The sequence below is a fragment of the Macaca mulatta genome, chromosome X (assembly GCF_049350105.2).
Source record: "Macaca mulatta isolate MMU2019108-1 chromosome X, T2T-MMU8v2.0, whole genome shotgun sequence".
Taxonomy (NCBI): domain Eukaryota; kingdom Metazoa; phylum Chordata; class Mammalia; order Primates; family Cercopithecidae; genus Macaca; species Macaca mulatta.
The window spans coordinates 15,190,268-15,211,517 of record NC_133426.1 but is presented as its reverse complement, the minus strand read 5'-3'; the positions used below and the strand labels follow the sequence as shown (position 1 = coordinate 15,211,517).

The following is a 21,250-nucleotide window of genomic DNA, read 5'->3' as shown; positions in this document are numbered from 1 at the left end:
GAATACCAAATACAGCACTCCCCACTCCCATTCTGATCCAAAGACACACAAATTCTGTTTCCTTGTTTTTTTTTTTTTTTTTCATTTTCAGTTATTGTATCAAATGCCTGCTTTAGCACTAAGCCCTTTCTGAAATAAAGGTCAACTTGGGTTTAATGGTTTTGAGAAACACTAAATTGGCCAAAGTCTTTCCTTTCCATCTGTTCTCCTTCATACCACAACACAGCTTAACAGCTTTTGTTATTCTCACTGTTCTTTCCATACTTCAAATATTTTTATATTGATTTTTGTAAAAATGTCATTTGCTTAAACAAGTCACAAGTGAGCAAAGCAAAAGGGATGGTGCCCTTCTTGCCTTCCCCACCAGTGACACCATCTCCAGAAGTGGGAGCCATGGACTGCTTTCCTTTCCTTGAAATTCCAATGGCTTTGCTTACCAAGTCCCGGTGTATGAATTGGTGGCTCTCCAAGAAGGCCATGCCTTCACAGACATCGTAGCACATTTCTAAGAGCTGGGAAGGTTCAAGTCCTTTTCCATGACTCCTCAGGTAATTCAGCAAGCAGCCATTGCTTATATATTCAGTCACTATGTATATGGGGTATTCCTTTGAACACACTCCATAGAATTTAACCAGCTTGGGATGGCTGAGTTTTCTGGAAATAACAGATTTTCAAAGTTCAATGCTCCACACTCCATTTTCTACATGTACTGAAAAAGAGTTGCTCTCAGATTTCTGTTTGTTTTAATTTCCCCCCTTTCACTTGAACAGAGAAAGAGAGGGAAAAGTTTAGGATCTTATATTGCAAGCACAATTATCTTTGGAGGCAAAAAAAAAAAAAAAATTCTGCCTCATATCAGACATTGGTGACTTCAGTAGCAATTTAGCAGTTTGTGAATGCTGTATTCAACTTTCCTACAAAGAATCAGGGTAGCAATGGTCTGTTGCACCGGAAACCCTGTTTAGTCTCATGGCATCTTGGGAACGTCCATGACTTATTTAGAGGAAGTCACACCCTAAGAACAATCATTTCCCTTTTATTAACTTTCACATCTAAACATTTCATTCTAAAAAAGTATATCAGAATACGAAGGATGTAGGTTAAATGAAGTCAGATGAGGTTTGATTTTTTAAAAATTATTTAACATTATTATTTTCATTATTTTTGATTAACAAATTTATAAAATACTAACCATACGATGTAGCACTTCTGGTAGGTCATGATGGTATGGACACTCAGCTTTTTTTTTTAATGAGATAATTTTCATGTTATTATGGCAGATGGTTTTACCGTACCTCTTCCCAGCACCCTTTTTAAAATGAGAAAGTTAAGTAGAAGAAAACGGAGCGTAATGTGGCTATGGGCTATTTATTTAGTAATCAGATGTTCCCGATGGAAGTGTTTAATCTTGCAATTGAAGAGTTCTTTAGTGTTTCTTATTAATTTAAGTAATATCAACCTTAAATTTTGTGCTAGCCTAGAGCTTAAAAGAAATCAAGCAAACCTTCTTGTAAAGTGTGATTCTCCTACCCTAATTCCCTTTCTCATGATGTCTTTTCTCACCTATCTTGATGTTTTTTTCCATTTGTGAGATGCACAGGTTAAGCTAAATTTCTAACAGAGTCTCTAGCAGTGTGCTGTCATATCACCTTCACTTCTCCAAACAGGCTCCCGAACTGCTGCTTTACTCTTTTTACTGTCTTCACGGTTAAGCATAAAGCTTTTGAAAGTACTTAGTAATTCCAATTACTCTTTATTCTCTGTTCTACATTGTATTTCAGTGAATTTGGACACATTTTTGGATTGGCATGTACTTCACTCTTAGAGTCTGAGCTGACTCTGAGTGATCCGTTGTATAAACAAATAGTGCATTCGTGTAGTTGTTAATGAGTTTGGAAGTATTAGCCTTGTTGGGGAGATTAGTCTTTTGTCTATAATATGAATTACAAATAATTTTGCCCAGTTTGTCATTTGTCTTTTAGTTTGCATAGGGTTTTTATTTTGTTTTCTTGCCACGTAGAAGTTGATTTTTAAATTTTATTTTTTTTTATTGTACTTTAAGTTCTGGGATACATGTGCAGAGCATGCAGGTTTGTTACATAGGTATACATGTGCCATGGTGGTTTGCTGCACCCATCAGCCCGTCATCTTCATTAGGTATTTCTCCTAATGTTATCTTTCCCCTAGGTCCCCACCCCCCAACAGGCCCCAGTGTGTGATGTCCGCCTCCCTGTGTCCATGTGTTCTCATTGTTCAACTCCCACTTATGAGTGAGAACATGCGATGTTTGGTTTTCTGTTCCTGTGTTAGTTTGCTGAGAATGGTGGTTTCCAGGTTCATCCATGTCCCTGCAAAGGACATGAACTCATTCTTTTTTAGGGCTGCATAGTATTCCATGGTGTATATGTGCCACATTTTCTTTATTCAGTCTAACATTGATGGACATTTGGGTTGGTTCCAAGTCTTTGCTATTGTGAATAGTACTGCAGTACACATACGTGTGCATGTGTCTTTATAGTAGAATGATTTATAATCCTTTGAATATATACCCAGTAATGGGATTGCTGGGTCAAATGATATTTCTGGTTCTAGATCTTTGAGGAATCACCACACTGTCTTCCACAATGGTTAAACTAATTTACACTCCCACCAACAGTGTAAAAGCGTTCCTATTTCTTCACATCCTCTCCAGCATCTGTTGTTTCCTGACTTTTTAATGATTGCCATTCTAACTGGCGTGAAATGGTATCTCATTGTGGTTTTGATTTGCATTTCTCTAATGATAAGTGATGATGAACTTTTTTCATATGTTTGTTGGCCATATAAATGTCTTCTTTTGAGAAGGGACATTCAGTTTTTACAAGCTCATTAACTTGTTTGTATATGATTAATCTAATTTTAACAATTTACAGGATTCTTCTGTAATGTTCAAATGTGTAAAGAAGTTTAAATTTAACATGTGAAGTCTTAAATATTTTAATAAGAATTTATTAAATTTTAAGTTATTTTCTTCCTTCTTAGTTTAACTATACGGACAATGCTTATCAAGTCACTGAAGGTGATGAACTTGGGAGTATTCATCTTTTAGCAGTTTTGGAGACTTGCATGGTACTCAACACTGCTCCCTTCAAAGGGAAGGCTTGCGATGGCACAAAGCTCCATCACCCAATAAAGGAATATTCCTTGAACAAATTCAGTCACTGCCCAGGCAGCTCAAGGTGGGGCACCATATTAACTGAAACTCCTCACATGATAGGCTTCAGTTTGACCCCTACATTTGGGATTAGACTTTTTCCCATTGTGGCACAGTTTGACATTTTTCTTTATGATTAGGTGATGTTTTTAAATGACTTCTTGTGTGTTTTTTTATGGATACCAGTTTGGTAATGGTAAAAATATGTTTTAAAGTTATACCAAGACACAGAGGTTACACCATGAGCCTGTAACCATGAGAAAAATCTGGCGAAAAGTTCCTATCTGGCAGAAATCTGTCCTACAAAAGGAGAATATCAAGGGCCCCCTTCCCAGTTTTATGACAGTCCAATCGCTGAGGGCAGAACCAGTTACATAACTGCAGGCACCAATGCAAAATGAAAATGCAGGAATCCTTGTTTAAAAATCACGAAGTATTATTTCAAGATGGTAACAGCAGAGCATTAAACTAAGCACAGGGCCCTTCTAGGTACTGGGGCCCTTGCAACTGTGCAGATCTCATATGCCCATGAAGCCAGTTGGGGTGAAAGGCCTATATTCACATAGCATCTCTGCTTCCAAATAATTGTGCAATTATGGTAAAAGTGATTGTTCTGACTTTCCTGGTTCCTTTGGTCTTCATAAAAGAATGACTAAAGAAATGGACCCGAGAATGTCTGCCTCGCTTTGTATCTCTGCTTTTCCACTTTTACTAGCTTGCTGACTCTGGACAAGTTATTCAACAGTTCTGTGCTTCAGTTTCCTGTAAATCTAAGATAACAATGGTACAACCCTCATAGGTTTCTTATGGGAATTAAGTGAGTTGATATTTATAAAGTGCTTAGAGAAATGCCTGTAAACACTGTACAGTATAACTGTTTAAGTAAAAATTTTAAAAGTGCTCTCAATCTCTAGCAGGTTAGGAATTTTTTTATTTCAACTATTTTTGACCAGAGACCTACCATAACATCATTTTTCATACCATACTGATCGATTCTCTAAAAGTAGAGTGACCAACTGTCCTGGTTTGCCTGTGGCTGAGAGGTTTCCTAGGACACAGGACTTTCAGTGCTAAAACCTCCCAGACCTCGGCAAACCTGAATGGTGGTCACTCTGCAAAGTCTGATTTATTATGTTGACAAGAAGAGGGAGAATTATATATAACTGAAAGAGAGAGGGAGAGAGAGGGATAGAGAGAGAGAGAGAGAGAAGACACAGATGGAAAGAGAACACATATGTATTGCCAAGAATTGAAGGCTGTTGTGCTGGGAGCTGAGACACATTAGGAAGAGTATTAGACTGTATTGAAGGTAGCAAGATGGAAAAGGATATTGTTGGTAGAGCATTAGTTTTCAGTACTGCATTAGTTCTGGGTGGTAGCCCCACTCTGTTCTTTATCCCACCGTGCACCTCCCCACAGGGCAAGGAGGCCACAGGGCCAAGGAGGCATGCCTACTCAATTCCTATATATCCCTTTCTCAGCCACCCTTAGAGCACCAGGACTCTGAAATCACACATCCATGTAGTCCTGAGTCCTCTTTCAAGACCTGTGCTGACTCTTCCTTGAGGGGTCTGTCCGCTTAAGGGTAAAGCACGCTACCCCTAGCCAAGATTATTAGCCACTAGATAACTGTTTGTGGGAGACAGAGAGGGAGCTTGTGTGTACTGAATATTCTGTCTGCACATAACTACTGAGGCTCCTTATAGTGCAGGACAGAGTTGGGTGTAGGGGGAGAGGGGCAGGGGTGGAGTCTGGAAGACCATAGGCCAAAGGCTGGTTTCTTTGTAGAGTCTTGGAAATTCTAAATTTGAATATGGCCTTTCAGGTTGTTATGAAGGTATATTTGTCAAAGTAGGAGCATAAGACTGATTTGATTTAACAGTGTGTTAGTCCGATTTATAACTTCTAAATATTTATGTCTATGATACAGTATGTGGACTTTTGCTCTAGGCCTTGCAAAGTTAAGAGCAGGCCTATTAGTGCTAATGCCCTCCCATGATGAGGGCTAAAGAGCCATTCCCTGGGAAAAACTTACGTCATAGTCTGGGCCTCCTGAAAGAATTCATCTTCTGACATGGAGCCCTCCTTGATCATCTTAACAGCAACATCATACTGCCCCTTCCACTTGCCCAGCTGGACCACTCCAAACTGGCCACTTCCCAGCTCCTTCAACAAGGTAATCTCTTCTCTTTTCAGTTCCCAGATTCCTAACAAGGCAAGACAGACATTCTTTAGGATGAGCATAGAAAGCTCTGGGGCTAACAGCTTCCCAAGTGATTTCTTCTTCAATGGGAGTTTCACAGTGACAATATAAACAAGACTTTTTATTTTAAGTTGATAAATTAAAAAAAAAAAAAACCTTAGTGATGTGGTCTTGTGGCTACTTGACGATGGCACCAGGACAACACTATTCTTGAAGTAGCTACAGTTATTTGACAAGAAGGCTCAGAGCAAAGACAATTTGCCAATCAGAGGCATCTTGGAGAGGCTCAGCATCAAAATGTACTCGATGTCCTTAGGTTGGTAAAACATTGTTAGATTTTTTTAAATAAAAAAATTAAACTGTGATCGGGGTGGATGTGATCGTCCTAAAACATAAGGTTGGATACTAGCTCTGCTGAGTGGGCACAAAATCCAGGAAAAAGAAAGGACAGTGGGGTGCTGGAGGCTAATAATGGGGTCTAATAAGAGAAAACAAATTGATGATCTTTTTGGTGATGCTAGAAGCTTACAGATTTAGGTTGAGAGGACAGATTTTTTTTTTTTTTTAAAAGAAAATCCTTCCTGATACAATCTGAGCAGAGGCCTCCTTCCTGTCTTTCCTCCTTTTTTTTTTTTGTCAGTAAATTAACCATATATTATTCAATCAAAAATGATGGAAAATGGAGTTTAAGAGTCCAGGAATGTTTCCATACCATTTCCCAGGGACACAGAGTCTGGGACCTTGTTGGCCTTTTTTGACACAGGGTGGCGGAGCCGTGTGATCATGCCTGCAATGGAATCAGCATCATATCACATCATTACATCATATCCCATCACATTATGTAACATTGGTTCACAACTAGTCTTTCTCCAAAGTGGCTGAAAAAGCAGAGTTCAGAATGTTGTAATGCAGAGAGAGAATCCATTCATGTTGTAGTTGTGCTTAACTTGACTAATTAGCTCAATGCAAAGCAAAAATTAGATGACTAAAACACTGTATGTGATTTTTTAAAATCCCATAGAAATTAATTGCATGATGGAATCTTTAAAAATTCTCTCCCTTCTTTTTTGCTATGTCTTTACCATCTTATGCTTAAATATGTATACACAAAGCACATACATTTGGCAAAAAATTCAAACAATACAGAAGGATAAAAAATAATAAGCCATCTGAATTTTTAAAAACTGAACCTATTACTAAGTTTCATTAAGTGGTCAAGTCATTTTAATTGTTTATATTTAGTTATGGTAAAACTGGGTTAAAATAATTATAAAATTTAATAGTTGCTTGAAAGAACCCATTACAAATATATGTATACATGTTTTTTGCTTTAAATGTGGAATGCTCTCCAAGTCAAGGGACCTATCACACATGTAGTTTTCCCCACCTTCCTTTTTCTATATATTTGTCTGGTTTTTATACAAGTGGTCTCCAAACTTTTAAAATCCTTCACTTTTACGTTTTTTTCTTGTTTCTCTGCTTGATAAAAATTCTTCACCTTTAATCAGCTAAATTAATTAATTAATTAAAATATAAAAATTAGTACATTTCTATAAAATATATATTTGGTGTGAATTATAAAAATACAATCACAAACAGAAAATGTAAGAGAATGAGATAAAAATCCAAATCTAAATAAACATCTTAATATTTTCTACTGATATCCTGTGAAGTTTCCTGTGCATCCTCTGCAGTGGAATCATTTCACTTAGAGATATCTGTTTGTCCAATACCTTTTCCAAAACGTACTTCTGAGGTACTACAGGTTAAAATAAACAATTGAGGAAATTGGAGCAAAGGAAACACAACAGTAGAAACCAAAATGAAAGCCAGAAGTGAGGCCAATTTACCTACATGCATGCAATCAAGTCATATAAAGTAGTACAAATTTAGTGCTGAGCTTATGGCTTATTTTTACTCACTTGGAAATTCACTCAGCCACTGCTCTTAAGTGGAAATTGGAAATTCACTCAGCCACTGCTCTTAAGTGGAAATTGGAAATTCACTCAGCCACTGCTCTTAAGTGGAAATTGGAAATTCACTCAGCCACTGCTCTTAAGTGGCACTATTCTAGAAAACAGAGGGTATTTCTAGATGTATTTTCATCAGTTGATTAGGCAAAAATTTAGAAGATTAATAACACCCAGTGTTGGTGAGGATGAGAGAAAATGTTGTTAGTAGGATTGTACATTTCTGAAAAGCAGTTGGCAATCTGTACATTTTAAGTATTCTTAGCCTTTGTCTCAGAAATTCCATTTCTAGGGATTTGGCTATAGAAACCACTCATATAGATGGACAGAGCTATGCATGCAGAATTGTGCACTGAAACTTCCATTATAATGTGAAAATATTGGACATGATCCAACTGCTAATCAACAGAGGGCTAGGTGAATAAATTATGGGGTAACTATGATAGAATTCTACGCAGCTGTTAAATAGACCAAAGTAAACTCTTTGTATTCGCATGGATAAACCTCTAAGACATGTGGAGTAAAGAATGCAAGCTGAGCAATATGTGTAGAATGATCTCATCTCTCTAAAAATGTAATGTATATACATAATATATAATTTCTATTTATATATGTAATGATTAGTAAGGGCTAGTGTCAGCATGCAGAAAACCCTGTCATAATAGACAATTGGTTCATGATCCAATGATATATATGTATATTTCTATAATATTTTAAATTTATAATCCTCTTGCTTCTATACACAGAAAAATCCTACAAATATTTTTATAAAGAGAATTTCTCTTTCTAAGTCACCTAGTTTACTCAATTTCATTTTTTCTGGCATTAAGGAGACAATCACGTTATATTCCTAGGAATGTAAGTTAAAAATTATGATAGGCAAAAGACTTGAGAGGATTTTTTCCTACTTTCACGGTTCCTTATATAATTAAGAATATTAGGAGGGTCAGTATTATCCAAGAAAATTAATATTTAAGAACAAGGGCCCATAAAAGGAAAAACTAAAATAAGTTACCTGCTGAATTGTGTTGGTGATAATGAATAAGCTTTGGAATGGAATCAAAACAGTAGTTTTCTGCCAGGTATAACTTGTTCTCAGCATTTGTATGCACATGGTAATGTTTGACAGTTCCTTTTTTATCACTAATAACAGAGAGAATGTTAGAACGTTTTAAATAAACAATTAAAACTTGATTAAGCAGGGTTAAATAATTATTTTAGATGCATTTGCAAATTTTGGAGAGAGAAGTCAGGGAGGGTTTCTCAGTCTTGGCATCTGGTGTTTTTCTCAGTCTTGACACCTGGTGTAACTATAAAAGTAATTATGGAAGAGAGTTCTTCTCTGAACCCAATGTATCTTTTGGTGCACATATAGAATTCATGTACAGTAAAATTCCAACTTTCCAGGCTTCTCCTCCCTTAGTAAGTGTATAAAACCGGAACCTTTCTTTGATGATCAAGAGGCTTACAGTTCTTCAGGATCATTATTCTGAGCATAAATTATCTTATAGGATAATAACAGAGGTGGAAATGAGGGAGGTAAAGGTGATTAGGCTGTTGGGTATCCTTACCCCAAAACATGGAAGGAGGCTCTTTTGGGGCATGCAGAATGAAGTAGGTGGGGATGTCCTTTAATTCCTCATGTGAACTTGTACCCTCTCCACATAAAACACTTTTTTCTTTTCCTCTGCTTTTATACAATAATGCTGACTTGATGCACGTTGATTTAAGCTAATCAGGAATGATACACCTGTCTTACATTGTAGACAATTACATAGTGGTCAAGAGCCAGGCTTTGATTTTAGTTCTATCACTTACTAGCTACCCTATATGGTTATGCCTGGCATATAAGAAACAGTTAATAAATTGTTGCTGTATAGAAAACTAACACAGGGACAGAAAACCAAATATCACATGTTCTTACTTGTAAGTGGGAGCTAAATGATGAGAACACATGTACACATAGAGGAAAACAGTGGACACTGAGGCCTACTTGAGTGTGGAGGATGGGAGGAGGGAGAGGAGCAGAAAAAATAACTATTGAATACTAGGCTTAGTACCTGGGGGATGAAATAATCTCTACAAGAAAGCCCCATGACAAGAGTTTACCTTTATAACAAACCTGCACATGTACCCACCAACTTAAAATAAAAGCTAAAAAAATTTAAAAATTGTTGCTGTAACATCAACCGAGTAAAAATTGCAAGTGCTAAAGGAGAAAGGGTTCTTCTCTTTGCTGCAAATGTTTAATCAGCTTTTGGTGTCAGCATACAATTCACTGAAGGCCATTGATGAGGTTTCATAAAAGAGGGCTTCTGTATTCATTTGATTCTTTATCTATTTGCTGATTTATCTACCTGGCTACCTTAAAAAATGAATCTGGAGTCAAGAAACTCGACTAGGAGGACATCTGATACCAGGTTTGGCTGAAACTGCAGGGCCAGAGGACCACAAAGCTTTTGATACTCAGTCAACAAAGTCTTCTCCTGATTCTTACTGGGTTGGCTTTAGCCAGCATCCAGGTGTTACCATGTGAAAAATAATATATGAGATACACTGGGGACGTGGATTCTGGCATTGGAAAGTGCTGTGGGACAATTCAGGGTACATCCTATTATCTCAAGTGTAGGTAGGCACTCTGTAAAAAATTTCAAAATAAAAAATGTTTTTATTACTTAATTATTATAAATATACATATATGCACTGTGGGGTAGGGCACATGAAGAAGGCACCGAGGCAGACGATCATTCAATATAGCTGCTAAAAAAGAGTCGCACACATTGAAATTTTTTAAAAAAGATCCTAATCAGTATTTGACCAGATTCTCATTCCAAAACATTGGGGGTTCAGTGTAAACACAGAGGTGTAGATGAAGGAATATGACTTGGCTATTGGAAGCCCAGCTTCAACTAGTCACTTATTAGCTCCAGGTAGGTCTTCATAAGCTCTTTTTGAACCTCAATCCTCTCATCTGCAATATGGTGTAAATAAAAACAGCTTTCCCATTTGCTTTGGAGGATGATCAGAAGGAAAAAAAGAGCTAACTACCAATAAGAAAGTGGCTTGTAAAACTCTGGAGAAGGATTCTGATGATGATTTGCATGAGATGACTATGGGGTGTCTTTTATGCCCAAGTGTTAGGGTACAGGGAGTGCAGCAGGTAGAACTACTCTTCCCCAGCAGCAACAACCACAATAATAGTAATTACTGTTAGTTTATTAAGTGCTTACTATGTGTCAGGCACTGTTCTGGATATAACATATGAATTAACTCACTCCACTCATGGAACGTAACAATCATTATGTTCCCCTTTCAAATGAAGAAGTTGAGGCACAGAGGCTGAGAAACTTGCTCGATGTCACAAAGCCCTGAAATAGTAGAGCCAGGATTTGGATCTAGGGATTTGGCCTCAAACAAGAACTTTTAGTCACACAAAGAGGACAGAGCCCTGGAAGCTGTGTAGAGAACACAGTGGCACTGAGTCAACCTTCTTTCTGCTAACTCCGAACCCAGTGGAAGGACTTACTAAGAACTGGACACTGGAATAGGCACCTTTGCTCAGCAGGTGGCTAGGGCTGAGAGTATAGAGGCTCCACTGCTATTTTTTTTTTCTTTCTAGGCTTAGACCTAAATGAAAGGGAATCACCCAGGAGTCTCTTAATAAACATTTACTGAGGCATGCTGTGCTCTGGGCACTCTGTTACTGCCTAGGGTGGGGCAGGAGAGGATTAGCCAGAGAATGGCCTCTTGAAAGTAGTGGGGCAAGGATGGTGGGGCAGTGGGGTGAGGGTGGTGGAGGCAACTACAGATGGTCACATTCAACAGAAATACTTTGATTTAAAATTCCAGAGTTTAAAGATGATGTCTTATCCCAAAATGTGACTGTGACCAGCATATTCAAAGAATATACGCAGAAAGGTAAAAGAAATAAATCCTTATCATACTTACTTCACAGCCTTACTAAATAAGGACACTGTGTACATTCCCACTTGGCTCGAATTTCTAACCATAAATGCTCCTTCTTTTCCCTAAAAAGGAAGGAAAATATAGAAGGAACAGAAAATATTTTCATTATTCTCGAAAATGATTTTGCATGGTAGGTAGTTGGAAAATAAATCTTTTTGATTGACTTTATATGTCACAAAGGCACAGGTTTCTCACTCAATCTCTTTACAGATCTTCCCTATGTGTGTGAACACTTCCTCTCCAATTAATGTTTAACGCTATAACATACTTTTCTCGGTGTTGTGCTTATGTAAGCCTAATGTTTTCATCTTTAAGAAATGCAATTTCGAACCATGTATCACCGTATCATGCCCTTGGAAGGTTTTAGAAAACCAAACATCCAGAATAAATCAGTTGTTAAAGTTCTACACTCAAGCTGTCTTTCTCAATGACTTGTGCTAATACTAAGCGATGAAGGTTCAGAAAGAGCAGATTATAAACTATGAATGTGACAAAACACCACATGAAGTCATTACATTCTCACTAGCACCCCTCAAAGAAATAAGTGTAGTGTTTAGTGTTTTTATCAGGTTAAACTATATCGAAGTGTCATTTTTAGAAATCAAAAGAGTTTGCTACTGGCATTCCATACTAATTAGTAATAAAGTCAGATAAACATATACTGTATCACATCTGCTATACTCTGGTCTAGGTGCTAATGAGCAGTGACAGAGCTCAGGTTAATGGCTACATTGACAGCCTCCAATAAATCATTTCTTTTATTCATGCTCTGAGCAGTCCCTTCCCATACTGACTCTAGGCTGAGTCATGTGACTTGCTATGACCAACGGGACCTTAGCAAACACAACGAAAGCAGAGACTTGAAAAGTGCTTGCACCGTGGGGCTCGTCCTCTTCAACCACTGCCTTGAGATCACCATGCTGTGAGGAGGCCCAAGAAAGGCACATGGAGAGGCTGCTTGGGGAAGAACTGTGGAACTCCACTTGACTGCCTCAGCTAAACCCAAGCCCCCAGTCAACTCACCACCCAAATGCAGCCACAGGTGTGCCCCTAAGCAAAACCTGCCTAAGAACTGCTGGCCCAGCTGACTCACAGAATCACGAGATATCATAAATCCCGCTGCTTCAAGCCACTAAATTTAGGAGTGGTTTATTATGCAGCAATAAATAATGGACACAGAAGTAGAGGCTAGACATGAAGAGTCGGGCAACCCACAGACTGGACAAGCAACACTACAATGACTTGACTATATAATTAGCAGCAAGGTTTCTATGAGAAATGCATCAGCCTCTGGACCCCAAAATACAAAGAGATTCTGTGAGGCTGTTTTAAAGACAAGACTATTTACCTTTTGTCTGAGTAACTGTTCAGATTGTGATCTGGAGATGTTACCAGCAAACCAGCTGCAAAAGGAAAAAAATTTATATGTGAGAATCAATAAGTTTTAGATTGTATAGCTTGACACTCAACTTTCTAATCTGTAAAATGAGGCATTGGCTTACCTCAGGGGTTTCCAAGCCTAACTGCTCAAGAGAATCATTTGAGGAGCTTTTCAAACCTACAGATGCTTAAGTCCCCATTACCAAATTCTGATGTTGGGGTGGGGTCTGCACATCTAATTTTTAAATGGGCTGGCATTTAGGAATCTTTGGTTTTCTTCTGGGTGACTTCTAAGTTTTCCTACATTTTACCATTTTGAGTAAGGGTTAGAGATTAGACTTATGAAGAATATTCCAAGAGGAAAGTCAGGGCTGCCAAGGATGAAAGCCCTTATCTTCCAGTCATATAATTTCCTTGTAATAATATGATGATAACATCTATTTTCAGATCAAATGCTTTTACTTTATATGTGGAGCTCAACAGGCCAAGAGCTGTTTCTCATGTGAGGGCAACAATGTCTGTGGCCTTTGGGTTTTAGACAGAATGTCCTACTTAGGAAATGAGTAAAAGTAGGGCACGGGGTGGGATGTAGCATGGGTTTGGGTGAGTGGGAGGACCGACTGGCTAGAAGATAACATTTGCAGAGGAAAGAAGTACAAGAGGAGGGTGAGGGCAGAAGGGAGGAGTTGTAGGAGAAATTCAATGTAGAAGGTATCTCAGAACTTGGCAGGAATAGATAGGAAGTGATTCTCTGTATAATCTCTGTATGAGTTTTGGGAAGGGTTGTAAGCTGGTGGACAGTTCAATAAAATAGAAAGAGCCTTAGGCCACCCAGCTTGGAGGTCTGGGTTCTAGGCATAACTTCCCTATGTGTAACTGTATAACTTCGAACAAGCCACTTGGCCTTGTTTGACCTTGGACTTCCCTACCCGTAAAAGTAGGGAAAGGGTTGATCTTGATAAGTCTGAAAGTCTCTTTCAACTCTACCATTATGGATACTGTATAACTAATACTTGAAATATTAACTGATAGGTTTTCTTATTAGTCAACATTTTAAGGTAATACTAGCTAATCAAAAGGCCCTTCAGGAGCTATGATACAGGATATATACCTACAGGGGAATAGAAGGAAGAAAATCAGGAATCAGGAGAGAGACCTGGAGAGGCAAGGTGATATAACCTATATACCCTATACATTATACCCCCCACACACATACAAACGTTGCCTGTGTCATAATTTTGCTGAGGCCTGCCTCTTATTGTTTTAAATAATATTTTAGTATTTCAATGACAGAGCAGCAGAGTCCTAGGCATAAGGTGGTTTTTTGTTGTTGTTGTTTTGTTTTTTTGTTTTGACAGGATCTCACTCTGTCATATAGGCTGGAATGCAGTGGCATGATCTCGGCTCATTACAGCTTTGACCTCCTGGGCTCAAGTGATCCTCGCACCTCAACCTCCCAAGTAGTTGGGACTACAGGCATGGGCAACCACACCTGGCTAATTTTTGTATTTTTGTAGAGACAAAGTTTTGTCATGTTGCCTCGGCTGGTATCAAACTTCTGAGCTCAAGCGATCTACCTAGCTCGGCCTCTCAAAGTGCTGGGATTATGGGTATGTGCCACTGTGCCTGGCCTGGCCTAGTCTAGTTCATTAACACATGATTTTCTATCTAAATCTCAGTGCTTAGTGCTTCTGTCTTTAATGGAATTGACTGGAATTGCTCATGAAATTATGGCCATAAAACAAAAACTCCCATGACACCAATAGAATAGGAAGCTGGGAGAGCATCAAGCACAATGTGAGGTGACTGAGTCCCAGATCCTATAGCCCTATAATCCCGAGCTCCCTTTGGTATCTTTTTGATTTTAAGAGGACAAGTCTTCCCTGAGAATTTCCTCAATGTCTGTCTCTCACACACCACTTGCATTCAGAAAAGATGGGAATAGAGACTGTCTAAATGGTCATATCTGGCTTACCCAATCAGAGAAAGATTTCCAACTTATTTAAATGCTAAAGACTACAATCCACAATTAGAGGTTCACTCCCATTGGTTTAAGTCTTTGTGTTTCATTAAAGTGCAATTATCTTTGGAAATGACCATGGGTTGGTCATTCTCAGTCTTTTATGCCTTAGTATGAATTATTCCGTCAATGCTTTCCTGAGAATAGATGTTAGGGAAGAAAGTAAAGCCGAAAGAGAGCTAGAAAGTGGTAAAGAGACCATGCCACAAAGAGGTGGAGGGTACAGCACATCTTCCCCAATGCAACAGGTATGGCTAGGGCCAGGCTGGGTTAGAGATGAGAGGAGGAGTGAAAACAGTAGCACGTACTTTGGAAAAGCTCCTGTTTCACACGTAACCAATAAATCAATAATACAACACTTGTACAAAAACAGAACTGGAAATACGCATAATCCTAGTGTCCAAGTGAATTCTGTGCCATTTGGTATCAAGTGTCTGAGAAATGCAATATGCTGTATTATTCCCACCTCTTCTTAACACTAATCTTTACATCTAGGAGACAATTATTTGTCCCTATTTGTAGAATGATGGACCCTTAGATTTTGGAAGGAAACTTAGGCCAACCTCCTCAGTATATTTGGGGTGACCACACATTCTTATTTGCCCAGAAGTCCAATTTATGCTTGATGTCCAGGTGTAATTTTTATTTTAATTTTTGTGAGTACACAGCAGGTATATATATTTATGGGGTAATGAGATGTTTTGATACAGGCATGCAATGTGTAACAATCACATCATGGATTATGGGGTATCCATCCTTTCAGTCGTTTATCCTTTGAGTTACAAACAATTAATTATATTCTTTAAGCTATTTTAAGTGTATAATTAGCTGGGTGTGGTGGCTCACACCTGTAATCCCAGCACTTTGGGAGGCCAAGGCGGGTGGATCACCTGAGGTCAGGAGTTCAAGACCAGCCTGGCGAACATGGCAAAACCCTGTCTGTACTAAAAATACAAAAATTAGCTGGGCGTGGTGGCAGGCGCCTGTAATCTTAGTTACTCGGGAGACTGAGGCAGGAGAATTGCTTGAACTTAGGTGGTGGAGGTTGCAATGAGCTGAGATCGTGCCATTGCACTCCAGCCTGGGCAACAAGAGCAAAACTCTGTCTTAAAAAAAAAAAAAAAAAAAAAAAAAAAACCAAGGTCACCCTAAGAATAGAGATTTGTTGACATAAATATTGCCATGTTCAAGGTGTACCCTGTAAAATTACTGCATCATTAATAACTTCTCCAAAAATATTACTCAATGTTAGTAAGAGCTTTCAAACATCACCTTAATTAGAGGTCTCCAGGAAAGAAATAACGAGCAGAAACATTATATGCTACATCTACAAAGACAAAGTAAAATGAAGGTGATGCTGGACATATGATAAATCCAATGAGTATTTGCAGCCAATTTAGATAATCCAGTTTTGGGGAAAATACTTTCATTGGTAACAACCCAGCTCATTGTCACCTGTCACCTAGAAAAATGACCCAGAACCTTACATGAGTTTACCCATGTAAATACAGCCTCCTGAGACAGTCTCAGTCATCTGTTTTCATGTCTTTGAGGAAAAGAGTAGAAGTATCTATGTCTAGTTTTAGAAGAACCCATAAGACTTTCAATACTCACTCATAATCATCCAGGTTTGCCTCTTCTTCAGATGAACTTGACTCAGGGAATCCCCTTAAGAAAAGATGAGAAAAACGTAAGTGCAAAAAAGCACCAAGAAATAATCCAAGTGCCTAGCCATGCAATATCAAATCCCATCCTGATTTTATCCACCTAACATTTAGATTGTTAGGTTTCTCCTTCTGCACCTGGGAAGGTATCAACACAGCAACAGTAAAGATAGAGTCACTCAAAAGTTGGGCTTATGCCAAGTTTTGATGAAAGAATGGTTCCTTGATACAGGAGATCCCCGGGAAGCCCCCAGAGGAACTTGTATTTTTTTTGACTTTTTCCAAAGAGTGGGTTCATGAAATAGATGAAGACTCCTTCAGAGATGGGTGTAGTATAAAGTTAAAAAAAAATTGGGTTGTGTATATAGCTATTCTTATGGAAGAGTTATTCAATTCTAGGTTGCGTTTCTTCCCTCTAGAGATGCCTAGGTCAGGTATACTAATGTCCGTGCTACTACTGGTGTATGTCATGGATGCTGGCTAGGAAAAGTCAGTGCAAGAAAAACTAGAACCCAAAAGTCATCCATTCAGGGTCTAGAGAGGCAAACTACATAGACTTTTTTGCTTTATATTTACCTTAAGTACAAAGCTTAGCTGCAAAATCATTGCAAGTTTGTTAAGTTTTCCTGAAAATGGAAGCATATTCTGGATGTAGAGGAATATCTGAATTTGATTTACCATGAAATCTTTGTGGTGGTGTGATTTACATTTCTTTCTTTTTGGTTACTACTTGCAACATCTTCACTGCTGCTGCTACTGCAAAAAAGAGACATTTTGTAAGTTTATAAACATATGTCTACTTATAAATTTTAAATGACAGAAGTAATTTTGTTCATATATGTTTTAGCTTTATTTGACATTTTGACCCACACATTTCACTTGTTTGGGAAATTTAAGCTAATGAGTTACTTTCACATTTTGATTCTTTCAGGCATTCCAATAAAAGCAGTAGTTTGGCAACATTCCTAAACAAAAGAAAATTGTTAATAATGGCTCATAATGACCCCAAACAATGGAAAATCTAGATTAATAAATCATCTTGATTGGATTTGCCCTGATTTTCTTATAGATATGCAAGCATTCTGTCACTTATATATTTTAAAATAATTTATTTTCCTCTTTGCTAATGTGACTACAATTAAAATTCTTGAAAATGCTGATCTTTTTACTCCTTCTGGACACAGATGGATAAGCAGGATTTTCATCATCCTCTGCCATAGATCATTTTATCTCTTTTATTTGGAGTATTAAGTAGAGCATGAAGAAGTGCCTACCTCTCAAAGTCTAAAGGCTGTTTTATCTGGAATGTAGGACCTATTTCCTGTTTGCCTTCATAGTCCAGACTTTTTTTCAAAACCACAGTTCATAGAAACAAGCTTCCTTAGCAAGGAAATGCTCCCCTGGCTCTATTTCAAGGAATGCCTAGATAAAGCCCTTAAACTCTAAAATGCCAAAGCTTCCCAAAGAGCCTTGCCCACTAGAATAGCTTTTATTTAGCCTTGTTTCTAAAAACACTTAGAGAATGTCCATCAATAGTGCATCACTTAGGTTTACCCAATAGCTATATAGTGAGTACTTTACAGACATTAAAAATAATCAGGTAATTTGCACAACAATGTAAATGTACTTAACACTACTGAACTGTATGCTCAAAAATAAGATGGTAAACTTTATGCTATGTATATTTTACCAAAATTAAATGAAAATGAAATTTTAAAAGTCAGGTGTATCCTCACGTATTCAAATAGGAAAAATGCTGAAGATGTCAAGTGAAAAGAACAAATGGCAAAGACTGTATCATGAGAACTTACTTGCTTTTTATGCACATGGCCACATGGGCATAGAAAACATTTTAGGGGAATGCAAATGGAATATTCTGCAATATTTGAATGATTTAATAGGAGCATAGATTATCTTACTAAACAGAAAACAGATTAAAAAGCAGCTCAGGGGAAGATTATAAGAATGACAGAAAGTTGATAAAAAGTATTATCCCATATATGAGCTGAGAATTATGGCTGCACTTTAAAAAGTCAAGCTCCATGAAGGCCTTTTAGCAATTATTATAATTCACTCTCAGATGCAATGCTGCTCATGCTAAGAGAGAATCAATCCTTTGTTAAAATAACTGATTCCTGAAGTTCTAGGGAAAATCCACAGTTGGGACCAAACCTAAGGAGGTACAAATCTAGGGGAGTGTCAAAAACTCAATAATCAAGATAAATAATATTTTAATGAACAAAATATTGACATTTTAAATAAAGGTTGGATCCAGCAATTTATGAGTTGGTAGCTGGGCAGCAACCCCATGTGAATCAACAGTTCTTCCTGGTTATTTGAAAACAGGTCAGTCAGTTTCACCTCACACCTCTCTCAGTGAATCACTGGAGTTTCTGTCAGGAAGGGGACCTGGAACACCATTAACACGACTTCCACTCTCCTTGCATCTGGGTTTACTGATCCTCTCCTTCCACAAGAACGGTGGGCTACAGGCACACAAATGTAATCCCATCCCTTGGGCACCAGGATTAATACACTAGGATTCTAGTTCCACTTTGGAATGAAAGGGACCATGGCTTATTATACTGAAAAAAAATCAAGAAGAATACACTTACATTATTTCAAATTCCGTATGGCCCTGTATTATTGAAACTTTGAGTAATTGGCTTTAGGCAAAAATGATGAGGATGGAAAGAACAAAGGAATAAAAGGACACAGGAAAAATAACTATGAAAAGAGATACATGGTGAGTGAGAGAGATGATCTGTATCCATTGTGGGGAAAGGCAGACATGACTTCCCTGCAGGGATGCTGATAACCGAGTGAGAAGATGGCAGAGAGTAGACAATGTGATAGGAAGGAGGTCTGAGACAGGAAATAAGGAAGGGAAGTCACTTGACCCTTTCCATATGGTCATCTTGCAATTCAGTTCAGCATTTATTTGGCATCGAGTGTAGGGCAAATTCAGTGCCAGACCAAGAGATATATACATACACGATTTACATGTTGCCTTCAAGGAATTTTCAATTCTGGCTTTAGATAGAATCTTTAGGCTAAAAACTGTGAGAAGACTAATCAGGTCAGGAGAGGCGAGGTTGTACATTCCAAGAAGGCAAGCCATGGCCTTGCTTGAAATGCTATTTGCCATCTGGCTAGTGACACTGAAGCACATTGCAGAAGTAAGCCCATCCTAAGCTCTTTCATATAAAGGATAGATTTCAAAGATTCTGTATTCTGGAATGTGGAGATATTTGCGGGGAGAAGGAGGAGAAAGGGAAGGGAATACAATGATCATGCATTATTGAGATCATTAGATTGGATAATCTAAATGGAAAATTTATGCTTCTCAGCCCCAGTGGGGCCACTGCTTCCCCAGGCTTCTGGCTCAAGCACTGAACATTTTCTGAGAGGACAGCCTAAGGCCTGGATTAACAGCTTTGAGGCTGAGGTTCAGGGTAGTGGGGTAGTGTTTACTCTACATGCTGGGCAGCTGGTCTGAAAGCTGGGGATTACCTTTTCAGTTTTCTTTCTTGCCCCCAGTCAGGGTAGTCTTCTTTTGGAATATACTGCATGTTGAAGTTTGGCTGGGAGCCATAGATTTTCTTTGAGTTGCTGTCATATTGGGCTACAGTGGTACTTGAAGATGGTGGCTGGAAGCCATAGTTTTTCATTGATTCGTTGTCGTATTGGGCTAGAGTGGTACTTGAAGATGGTGCATCCATTTTGAGAACAGGAACTGCCCGAGGTATCTTCAGCTTTGGAGGGGAAGAGATTTTAACACATCACAGTGAGGCACAGATTCAGGTACCGGGAACTGACAATTAAGTATATCAGTTCTTGAAAGAAAGAGAAAGGAAAGAGGGAAGGGAGGGAGGAAGGGAGGGAGGAAGGGAGGGAGGAAGGGAGGGAGGAAGGGAGGGAGGAAGGGAGGAAGGAAAGAGGCAAGGAAAGAAGAAAGGTATGAGCAAGGATATGGAGCAACTGGAACTCATACTTTTGCTGGTTGGAGTATGAAGTGGTACAACAACATTGGAAATTTGTTTGCAGAATCTAGTAAATCTGGATGTGCATCTGGTCATACCCTATGACTCATAAATTATATGTATATATACCCAACAGTGAAACCAAAAGACCTGTAAAAGAATGTTCATAGCAGATTTTAATTAGATAAAAACTAGAAACTGCCTACATGCCCATCAAGAGAATAAAATAATAAACATGTTGTGGTTGTTGAAGGCTGAATAATGGTCTCCCGAACATGTTCATGTCCTAATTCCCAGAATCCGTGAATAGCTTACATGGTAAAAGGGACTTTGCAGCAGATTGTAATTAAGTTAAGGATTTTGAGATGGGGTGACTATTCTGGATTTTGTGGGGGTGGGCCTGATGTGGTCAAAAGGGCCCTTATAAAAGGGAGATAAGGTGGTCAGAGATTAGAGAGCTGTGAGGATGGAAGCAGAGATTAGACAGCAGAGGAGCTGCGACCTTCTGGTTCCGCAGACGGGGGAAGGAGCCAGAAACCAGTGAATGTAAATACCCCTTAGGAACTGGAAAACGCAAAGAAACAGATTTTTCCCTAAAGCTTCCAGAGGAAACACAGCTGTGCAGATCCATTTTAGACATAAGATCTTCCAAACTATAAGAGAATAAATGTTTGTTGCTTTAAGCCACTAAATTTGTGTGGTAATTTGTTAGAACAGTAATAAGAAACCAAAACAGTTGTATATTCACACAACTGAATTCTATACAATGATGACAGTAAACTACAATCACATACTAAAAAAAAGGCAAATCTCATAAATTAAAGAAAAGAAGACACACAATAAATGACTATACACTTTATAATTCCATTCA

At 38.3% G+C, this 21,250-nt stretch overlaps 1 protein-coding gene across 9 annotated transcripts in view; it reads right to left on the bottom strand.

The window, feature by feature from the left end:
- BMX (BMX non-receptor tyrosine kinase) overlaps nucleotides 1-21,250 on the bottom strand; it is a 54,715-nt gene that overhangs the window by 12,764 nt on the left and 20,701 nt on the right. For 6 of the 9 annotated variants that reach the window (XM_001101349.5, XM_015126998.3, XM_077988451.1 and 3 more), the window contains exons 7-15: nucleotides 19,910-20,151; nucleotides 17,075-17,152; nucleotides 16,347-16,400; nucleotides 12,681-12,735; nucleotides 11,315-11,394; nucleotides 8,382-8,509; nucleotides 6,109-6,183; nucleotides 5,229-5,400; nucleotides 438-654 (exon numbers count right to left, since the gene is read on the bottom strand). In XM_001101349.5, the coding sequence (XP_001101349.1) occupies nucleotides 438-654; nucleotides 5,229-5,400; nucleotides 6,109-6,183; nucleotides 8,382-8,509; nucleotides 11,315-11,394; nucleotides 12,681-12,735; nucleotides 16,347-16,400; nucleotides 17,075-17,152; nucleotides 19,910-20,151 (1,101 nt within the window). The remainder of the gene's footprint in view (nucleotides 1-437; nucleotides 655-5,228; nucleotides 5,401-6,108; nucleotides 6,184-8,381; nucleotides 8,510-11,314; nucleotides 11,395-12,680; nucleotides 12,736-16,346; nucleotides 16,401-17,074; nucleotides 17,153-19,909; nucleotides 20,152-21,250) is intronic. The other 3 variants (XM_077988450.1, XM_077988456.1, XM_077988454.1) reach the window with 1 other exon arrangement.